At 34.1% G+C, this 10,797-nt stretch overlaps 1 protein-coding gene across 1 annotated transcript; it reads right to left on the reverse strand.

Moving 5' to 3' along the window:
- Window positions 1-249: 249 nt before the first annotated feature.
- Window positions 250-7,734, reverse strand: LOC114748950 (dolichyl-phosphate beta-glucosyltransferase). Its single transcript, XM_028937413.1, has 11 exons — window positions 7,511-7,734; window positions 6,121-6,311; window positions 5,996-6,044; window positions 4,871-4,977; window positions 4,270-4,315; window positions 2,368-2,502; window positions 2,157-2,246; window positions 1,909-2,040; window positions 1,735-1,818; window positions 1,427-1,491; window positions 250-521 (listed from the first exon to the last, which is right to left on the reverse strand). The coding sequence occupies exons 2-11, from the start codon at window positions 6,231-6,233 to the stop codon at window positions 335-337; spliced, it is 1,008 nt and encodes a 335-aa protein (XP_028793246.1). The 5' UTR covers window positions 6,234-6,311; window positions 7,511-7,734; the 3' UTR covers window positions 250-334.
- Between the last annotated feature and the right edge of the window lie 3,063 nt (window positions 7,735-10,797).

Consider the following 10,797-nt stretch of genomic DNA (forward strand, 5'->3'; position numbering starts at 1 on the left):
TAAACCAAACCAACACTTATTTTCGCTTTGGTCAGTTGCAACCTTTTCTAACGTCAAAAAACATAAGATTAACAAGTGTGGTTAGAATACTTTCCTCTAATTCAACACAAACAACTATGAATCGTTCAAAATCTCCACCTCGTTCAAAGATTAAGACCTTGCTGCCGAAACCTAATAGAGTCTGAGTCTGAAGGTTATGCTAAGGCTTCACCTATAAACATTTAAATATAGTTGTTGCCCCAAAGACTTAAAAAGAGAGTGAATAATCTCATGTTTCCTTATAATCTAACACCGGTATATCTGATGTTAAAATACTAATGTACAGCACAAAAACTTATGCAGAAATTTTCCACATACCAGACCTGTATCCCATAGACATGAACAGAAGCTCCCATAGCATGTTGGGAATACTCAATAGATTCACCTTGGATCCTGGAATCTCAGACCAATTCACAGAAATTTCCGCAACTGGGATTCCAAACCATTTGCATAGGTAAACTAATTCAACATCGAAGCACCACCTGCAGAAAATAGATACCAGCCCCATTAACAAAAAGCACCAGAAAATTAAAAACGATAGACCAACTCTTGCTTATTAAAGTCTAGTGCAAGTCCAAAAATCATCATCGACCAATGGCTCACTCATATATTGAAGGTGTCATACTACGTAGTCAGCCGAACAACCAGTTAGGACATGCCAATCAGACCACTAATTTGTATTCAATAACCATGTTTAACTATAGTCGACATACATTTTTTATTGCTTAACTGCTGACATAGAATAGCTGCAGCATGTAAATAGGCTTATGGGAAGGAAATTAACCTCAAATTCAACCCCAAAGGTGACCAACATACCAAAAGATGAAAAAGACAATTGGCAGAGGAAAAGGCAACACTGTTGATCAACATTAGGGGGTTTGACAAGATAAATTTGTCCTCACTAAAGGGGAAAAGGCAGTAGCAAAGCGGAAGATTCTGAACGTATGGATTTTTCAGAAAAACCTGAAGTTCAAATATGCTCCAGATATCAATAGCGGAAATTCTTACATCTTTTTTCTTTTTCTTTTTTTTGGTGTGTGTGTGTGTTTTTTTTTTGGGGGGGGTGATTCTGGCATTCAAGACAAGAAAAGACAAGCCCATCAATAAACATAGCAAAATTACAAAAATATGTGCTCAGAGAAATGTTAGAAAGGGAAAGCATTCAATAAATTATAACAAGGAGATACCATTGAGACCCTTAGAATACTGATGATGTCAGATACACTTCTTAAATATCACATACAAATCAAAAGAGGTAGTTACAGAAGATTGGACTTTACAAGCAATTATAACAATTAAAAATTACCAATCTTGAATTATTTCTCAATCTATCCCTTTAAAACAACTCAAGAAGTTATTGTATTCTGTAGAGATTAGGCGTCATTACCTCCTTAAGCGGACATTTGTGAAAAGCTTTCTGGCTGCAGCCCTAGTAAACATTTTGAAACCACACTGTAGGTACAAAGTCAATAAGATGAGCAATGAAAACCGACAAAATCATGGGGGCAAAAGACAGGCATTATGCAAGCGAAGACTGAACCATATTAAAGTTGGTAAGCAATCAGTATGCAAATAATCATTGCTGAAGAAGGTTCTAGAAGGCCAGCTACTAGATACAGGGAGAACCATATACAGGTCAATAGGTCATAAGAGTGCAGTGGTGCCAGACTGAGGTCAAAAATTAAATGAAGTTACCTGGGTATCACGAATTCCAGGACCAGCAGCCAAGAGAACCACAAGATGGAAACCCTTCATCAAAAAATTACGGTACCACTTCCTCTGGAAATATTAAAGCTAAATGGTTTAATCAAGATGATCAAGACAAATGTGACAAAGATTAAAAGAAAATAAAGAATGGCAACACTAAACTGTAGCCAAAGCCTTCTCCTCTAGATGAGCCCTTGAACCAAATGCAGCAATGGGGATATCAGATATTCTAAAACTTGAATCACCAGTGGCTGAATCTCCGCTCTTAAACTCTTGTTTTGCAACAGCTTGGATCTGAATGTTTAGAAACAAAACTTAAAGCAAGTTGCATATCAACATATTGAAGAAGAAATAAAAAAATAATTAAAAGCAAACCTAAGAAAACCACAGATCATGCTAATTTCACCAACCCTATTTTCAAGCTTTTCTAGGTCAGTGACTTTAGTTGCTCCATCAGCATCCAGCATCAGAAGTAATTCACCACGTGAATGAAGCATTCCCTGCAGTAATACAATGCTTTCAGAACTAAAAGGCATTAATGAATTGTCAATGAGCACAGACAATGATGCGCAGGCATTCATCATAAGGAGAGATTTCTTTAATTGTTTTAACTAAACTCACTTTTCTGATTGCTTCTCCCTTGCCATGATTTTTTCCAAGAAGAATAACTCTCACATTATCCACTGTATATTTCCTCACAAAATCAAATGCTACTCTTTTAGTCCCATCAGAACTTCCATCATCAATAATCAAAACCTGCACAAGCATATATTGATTCAAAATAAATACAAGAGAGCACAAGAAAATTCAAAAATTTGATGGACATAAGGGGCTGGAAGGTCAGACTTATGTTAGGAGAGCCAAGCCCTACAAGGCTTGCACTAGGAGGAAGGATAATAACATCGAAACCCAAGAAACATCTCAGGGAATTAAGATGCCCGTGTGTAGGGAGCTGTTTAATTATTTTCCCTTTAGCGTGTGGCTATGTTTCTGTACCTTCACCTAAGTTTTGAAATGATTTTCCATAAATAAAGAGAACATGCATATTTGGATAGCCTTTCAGTGTCTTAGTTGAGTCTGACCTCAACAAAATCATATGGTGGAAGACAAGTTGGGCAAGGAAATTCATATTTCTTTATCATAGTTTGTTTTGAATAGACATGAAGAGTACTTCTCTAGTTTTCTTGACGCTAATAAAACTCATGCAAAAAATTACACCTTGTTATTTATGCCATTCTGTGATGATTTTCAACAAGCATACAGGTTATACAAGTAACATAATATAATGAGAGTAAGATACCATCTAGCAAGGAAGGTGGATATGTTTGATAGACTAATTAACCAATAGCAAAGACAGGAGATTGATTAACTAAATTAATCATAAAAAGGGACATGTGCCCCAACCTCATGTAGCTAACACAGCACACTATTCCACCTGGCCTTAAACTAAGTAGAAATCAAAAGCACAAAACCAACCCGCTCATTACCCTTAATGCAGGTAACAACATAGTTCTCAGGGTCAAAAACCCTCAAACTATGAGCTGTACATCAGCACATGTGATGAGTCCATTGACCACGGTCCTATCCATGTTATCCTGGCAACATGTTGTAGGTGTTTCCACAACCAATAATGCCCTCATCCATGCACAATTAAAAAGAAAACTTCGGTTGCATTACCCATCCCAATGCTCTCACCGCACCTGAGTAGAGAGTGGACAGTTAAGCAGTGCACATGTGTATGCGAGTGCTTAATTAATTTCCCAGTGTATGTTGAGCTAACAGTAGCAAGTGCCATGCCCAACCCATAATCATAAAAGCCAAGGATCTGGTTCAACTGCACTACTAAGTACACAGCGATCTTAGCCAAATGGTTTAAACTCAATCTGCCCTTGATCCTTCCATATATGGCACAGAACTTTAAGGAAAATCAACATACACGCTCTAGAGTCAAATCCTTAAAGAAGGGTTTCCTACTCAATGCAGGCTAGTCACATAAACTCCTCCAAAGGGCAAAATTGGGTCAAGACAGCCTGATCAACATAACAAAAAAGACCCAATGTACCTCATATTCAAAAAGTTGTACCTGGAATTCTGTGCCTTATCTTTAAATCTTACATGCTCAATTAAGGCATGACATGAAGAGGCACCAGCACTAGATACTGTGGCCCATTTCTTGTGTCATAGAAACATTAACCAATTGAACTTGGAATAATATCTCAATTATCTGGAACTTATTGAACTTCTAGAATTTAAAGCCAATATAAGATCTTCAAATTTATCTGTGCAATTCATGATGACATGTTCAACTTGCTTTCAATCATTCTTAAACACGAAGGTCATGGATATCATAGGAGAACATAAGAACGAGTATATTATTGGAAGAAAATTGCCTCCTGAGGTGGAGCTTTAAAAAGTAAGCACTAAACTGACTATGCATCATAAGTGAGATACAGCAATTAGAATAGAAGCACGCGGAGAGCTTTCCTAAAGTTATGAGGAATTGTGTAAAGAAACCGATGATACCTCATATGAAAATGAAGGATCCTTTGAGGCACGTTGTTGAAGATAACTACAAAGTAAAGTCATAAATATCACTATAGTTCCATACAGCAATCCTCATAAATAGCCATAAACAGGAGAGACTCCATTACTTCTCAGAATAAGATACCTTACACAACAAAACACACCATACTAACAAGTACTAAACTACACAAATATGCAATAATAACGAATAAGTGCATCAGAATAGGTATCTGAAATAATCAAGAAAGAACATAGACTTTTAAATGTTTTATCTTATATGAATTCTAAATATCCCCTTGTTGGTTACTTTTGCTTATCTTACTGATCTTTTTGGAGCTTTTCCAAGCCCCACTAGAAGGCAGGGGAATAAATGTGTTGCTGATACCATATTATGTGACAAGTGACATGTAAACAAATTCAGCTATACTAATTAACATAGACACATCAGCAGACTCCCAATAGGTTGATTGTATTTTATTACGCATACATAACGGCAAAATAAATGACAGGAAGACCAACACAGACCAATAAGTTAAAATAATTGAGTCCAATTTTTATTGCTGATATCATAATGTTGATAAAAAGGCATGCTTCGACCTACTTCATAGCTTCATCAAGAGCTGCGGGAAGCCTATGCTCCTCATTGAATGCAGGAATTATTAAAGACATATACTTCGTTGCTGGATCAACAATGTGTGGGCAAGGAACCTAAATATACAGAGCAAGAATCAGTCAGAAGACTCAGCCAACTCATATATCAAACATTCATCCTCTTAAAATGTTACCTAACTTCACAGCCAACACAAATGAAAACCAAACTGAAAAAATATCATATAAATAAAAGAAGAAAATAATTGATTATTCTATTCCAACTAATAGTTATTTGATGTGCATACTTAAAATAATTATTCCACCAATAGAATGAGTTATAAATATAAATGCATGAAATATTTCCCATATGATCCTTAACATTGGTGTGAATATGATTAGTTTATTGCTTATAACATACTTTATCTTGAAAGTTTAATCCTTTATGATTTTTATAAATGAGCAATAATATATATTGCCAGAGACATGGTAAATCAAAATTTTAAGCTGTTAAATTATGACCTACGAATAGTTTTATTACAATCTCTTTTTAACTCACATGGAGGCCTATGGGCTTGAAGTGTGATTCAGAAGAATAGGGGCCAAAATATCACTTTAAACTTGTCATTATGACGAACAGGGTCAGTTATAGTCAAATTCATAACCATTCGGTCACAAGGCTTTGAAATCGTCACAAAAACCATTTCAACTTAAAAGCTAGCGCTATGAATTGAAAGCCTGGCTTTATAATAATCCCTAACACATGACAGTTTTACATAGCAAAGTTAAAATTAAATTATTCTTTGTCTATAAGGGTTCTAGATTACTTTCCTTCGAGTTATCAAGGAATATTCAAACAAAATATCAAACATTAACAAAGAACGAGTGGCCATAGTGAACCATGAGAGAAGGGGAAAAGAAGCATGCATTCCATGGACATTGACACACCACAGGGCATCAACAACGGCACAGATTCTTCAGAATGAGCTGAATACCATGGTTTTTCCTAGTCAAGCTATTATATTTCAACATTGTTAATACTTATTGTTTACTAGTTCAGAAAGCGCACTTTTCCATCTGCTATCCGTATGAAACACCAAAAGAAGATATTGATTTCACACAAAAGTAAATGGTTAACCTGTTTCAATGAATTGGGATCCTCAAAAATAGCCGCACCTTCAACATGCCTATTGTTATAATAAAAGATTGCAATGAGAAATAGAATTAATAACTCCATTTTTAAAATAACTTAACTGAACATACTCATGGTTATTTCTTCTTCTATATGCTTCAAAGACTATTGCAGAGGCAAATCCTACTACTGCAACCAGGAATAACATCACAAAAAGATCAACCATTGTCCACAGAGATTCCATTCCTTCGGGTGCTGTACAGGTTGCAGCAGTTATTGTATATAAGTTGCCCTTATTGTGTATGAAATAGGTCAGCCTACACTGTTGACAGTAAGCATTACAAATAAGATTCACCAAGGAGGATCCGTATGGCATGAATTGTACACATTCAAACACTAAAAATGCATCTAAGTAAATGCATTTGATAAATAATAAACATCTTAGTTGTCAGGTTATCAAATGTACAAATGCCCTACAATCTACAAATGCTGAATCATGATTTGCATTGAAATATGTTTTGAGATAATTTTACTATCCATTTTCAGATCCAGCGCAACAAGTAACATATCAAAATATCTTATAGGGAAAACATCATATTTGAAGGTTGGTGGGTCCTTGTATAATCCAGCTATCAGTAACTACGTAATGAAACAAAGTAATCTCTTTTATGAAATGTCCTATTGGTTCTCATCTAAGGAATACTATCCCTCATATGATGCGGGTCCCTCCGGTGCAGCCTCAATTGCGGGTCAATTGTCTAACTTTCTTTCGTTGGATTGATATGAAGGTTTGAAGGATGAAACACCTTTACTTCCCAAACCAGCATTATACTCTGGTTGATTATTGAGAAATAGGAAAATTGCTTTTGCCCTGGTCCAGTATGATGAAAAACAACTCTAACGTTTAAATATTATGTTAGAGAAGCAATATGGATTGAAAAAGGGAAGCCTGGTAATTTTTTTAAAAAAAATATTTAAATCAAAAGAGGAGTCCAAAAGCATACGGATGAAGCTTGAACTTTCAAATGAGGAAGAAGATGCCAAGAATAAATACTGAGAAAATCGCCAACATGTCCATAAAATTGCTAGTCCAATGGATCAATTTAATGGATGGCAATGAGGCAATTCACCGGCAGTTAACATTCTCGAACAGGAGGGGATCCACTCCCATCCCTCATACGAGATTTTTTTTTTTTTTTGGGCCAGAACAATCGTCAACTTTAAGGTAAGCAAATCATGCGGCTTAAAATCATAAATGGGAAACAGAACTTCCAACTTGAATTTTCAAATCACAAACTTGGAGACTAACAAGAGCACAGAACTATGAAAAGTTCATAAATTTATGACCTTATCATCCATTCCATACCCATTAAAGTCACAGGATAGAATATCGCTGGAAACACAGAAAAAGAAGAAATCGAACACAATTCAATCACATTATGGGAAAAAAATATGAAACCAAAGAAGAGAAAAGATTGCCAGAGTTAACACAACGAAAATAGGGAGGAATTGAAATATCACATTGAAGTGTTGAATTCAGTCCAATATCATTGGAAGCAAACCAGTATGGATCAGAAAAATTGTATTAATTTGGACTCTGATCCACGGTCGCAGGTTTGAACAAAGGATGTGAGGAACCGAAGGCTAACTGCAGCACTGGAAACCCTAACGCCTGGAGGAAAAGGACGAGGGACGCGGCGCCGTGGCGGAAGCGGTCGCAGCTGAATCTTGACTCCTCCCCAAGAGTGTCCGTTTCGTTTTTCTGCTATCGGGGTAGTTTTTGTGCATTATTTTGTATTTTTAATATTCCGTTTTTAATATTATGTTATTTTGATTCCTTAAAATATACGTCATGTTTTAAATTAAATTAAATTAAATTATCAATGGCTTTTGACCAAAAACTTTTTTTGGCCTGGCCAAGTAGAATTATTAATGGTTATTCAACGGAAAATGGTCCTATTTATTGACTAAAAATTTATTATTTGCATTAATGCATAAAGTTTGAGTTATGTATAATCATTTTTTACTAATGAAAATTATAATCAACACTGAAGATATTTAAAAATTTATATTTTCAGTTATTTTATGAATGTATTCACAAAAACATAATACTACATTCGGTCCTTAATATAAGATCTTGTTTGACTTTTATTTTGGTCCTAAATATAAAATCTCAGTCCACTTTGTCTCTCATATTTATATTTTTTTTTCAAAATAGTCCTTTTAACAAAAGTAGTTCTAGCCAATACACTTGATTAGCAAGGATATTTTAGAAAAGATAACATTTATTTATTACAAATAACTAACTTAACTTTTTTCCTTAATCTCCTCAAATTAGTCAATTAACTCTTATAATTAGGACAAGAGATAGTAATATGCAGTAATAAGTGGCAAAATAAGATTTACAAAAAAATGTGAAATAAGGTTGAAATAGCCTTTCTATTTTTTTGAAAAAAAAAACGCACTGATTAATTTTCGTAGAGCTTATTTGTTGGGGTGAGTAAGTTGTAAATAAAAGTGCCCAAGTAAAATGTCAAAACACTAAAACAAGTTCGACTTTCTCTCTTCAAAATTATGTTTGGATTAGTGGAGAATTACCGAGTGTGATGTTTCGATTAGTGGGAATTAGATTTGGATTTAGACCAAATTCATCATTTGGATAAAACTGGCAAGATTTGAAAACTACAGTTGGATTCAGGACTGCTTTCGTTTCTATGTTGTAGCTTATCTCTTTTATGTTTTTATCATGTTATTTTTTTATTAACCTATTATTAGATTGTGTTTGAATAAAATTGACGTTTTATCCACACAAAAAAAAAAGATATATGAAATTTTGTGGATTTGGATACCAAGCAAATTTTGAATTACAATTCTTTTAGGATTTCAAATATCTAATTTACCATTTACCATGATTATTTTTAAATCTCAACTATTCTCCTTCAATGCCGTTCAGACATGTGAACTAATCATACACGTAGGATAATTTATTCTTATTAATGTAAATTTGTTGTACTTATTCCGTCCTTATATACTTAACCTGACTTGAATTTTTGCCCTATCCTTAAATTTTCAATGACAATTGGATTCTCATTTTTTACAAGCCTCTTTAGAATGATTTATAAGCAGTTTTTTAATCATGATTTACGAAATATGAGATAAACATGTGAGAAAATTTTATCTTTACTTACGTAAAACGTGCTTATAAATGCTTACTAACATGATTCCAAATGGGGTATACATCGTCTGAGGCAAAAGAAAAAAAAATTCTCCACATCTTGTATCAATATAACATTCTTTCAAATTTTTTAATATTCCAAGAAATAAAGCCATGCAAAATAGGCTTGTCTATAGTAGAACGAGATATGGTTTGCATAATAAAAGCCGTGGGAAAATATCTATTGTGAGTAAATAAATAGAAAATTTGGTAAAAATAATTTAAATGGGTTGAGTACTGAAACTTATTAAGATTAGTGCATGCTTTCAAACTCAAATGAATGTTTATATAGGTACTTACAAATTATAAACTAATAAGATATTTATATTTACAGTAGAATTTAAACTCATAACTAACTAAATCAACTTTTATTTATTGGCAAAAGAGCCCAAAAAAATCTCAACTCTTTTATTTTAATAATAGCCCGTGGGCTTAAATTTAAGAGTCGATTGCTAATGTGTTGCCGATTCGAATATTGGGTATGAAAAAATGGAATATTGGGTTTTCCTTCCAGTGAATGTTGGTATGCAGGTTGGAGATGCTTTCTTCCAGGGTTAGACTCAATATTGGCCCATTGGACTCATTCCATGACTAAACTAGAGTGGCATGTTCCTTAAACATAAAAATATACATTTTCAATAAGAGTTGGGTTTAATAGGAAGAGTTAGTCCTTCACAATATAATGAATCAAAATTACCAACAAGTGTTAGTCTAAGTGGAAGGGACTTGGAACCTTAATCATCATGTCCTGGGTTCGATCCTTGGGACGGTGTGTATGGAGAAAAACATTGTTGGGAGGGGTCCCTGCTGCCTGCCAGTACCCCGAGAGATAAGTCTTTTACTGTTCGGGTGGAAGGATACTGTAGGAAACCAAAAAAAAATAATGAATCAAAATTTAAATCTCCATTAAGAGAGGTACTTACATTTAGTGCCAGATAATGTTTCAAATAGAATTACTTCTAATAAAAAGATACATGCTCCTAGCAAAACATATTTCTCAATTTATTCTAGAAAATATGTCTTATATTTAATATCAAAGAGAATGTGTATATATACATTTAGCGGAACTTTTTTATAAAGGACAAAATGAAAGACGCATTCTATATTAATGATCAAATGGAATATATTTGAAAATTGAGTAAAAAAGGTTGTTAAATTAACGGAAAACTTGCAGAATAAACCAGCCTGTCTCTTGTACATTTTCTGAAGAAGCGAAAATTGTAAGACATAAACGATCATTAAAAACTAAAAAGAAATTGTAGAATAATGAAAAAGTTAATATAATCTTTGGTTCCTTAAATTTGCCTTCATTTTAGTTTTAATCCATTAAGTTTCAAATGATAGATTTTGATGGTTTAGGCTTTTATTGAATTATAGGGATTAATATTTTTTTTCCCAACATAAAAGAGGGCAAAACGTCCGGGGGAAAAAAAAAAACTAGACTAAGAGGGGCTTGGATCCCATACAATCTTTAAGACAAAGTGCCCTCCGATGAGGAGGACAACCATCAAGACGGGAGATGGAAGGAAGTCCCTCTTTGCCTAAAGCATCATCACCAGTGTTTTGCTCTGTAGCAACAAGTTGAATTGTGATA

This window comes from Neltuma alba, unplaced genomic scaffold, assembly GCF_004799145.2.
Source record: "Neltuma alba isolate B1F8T4 unplaced genomic scaffold, ASM479914v2 tig00005878_pilon, whole genome shotgun sequence".
Lineage (NCBI taxonomy): Eukaryota > Viridiplantae > Streptophyta > Magnoliopsida > Fabales > Fabaceae > Neltuma > Neltuma alba.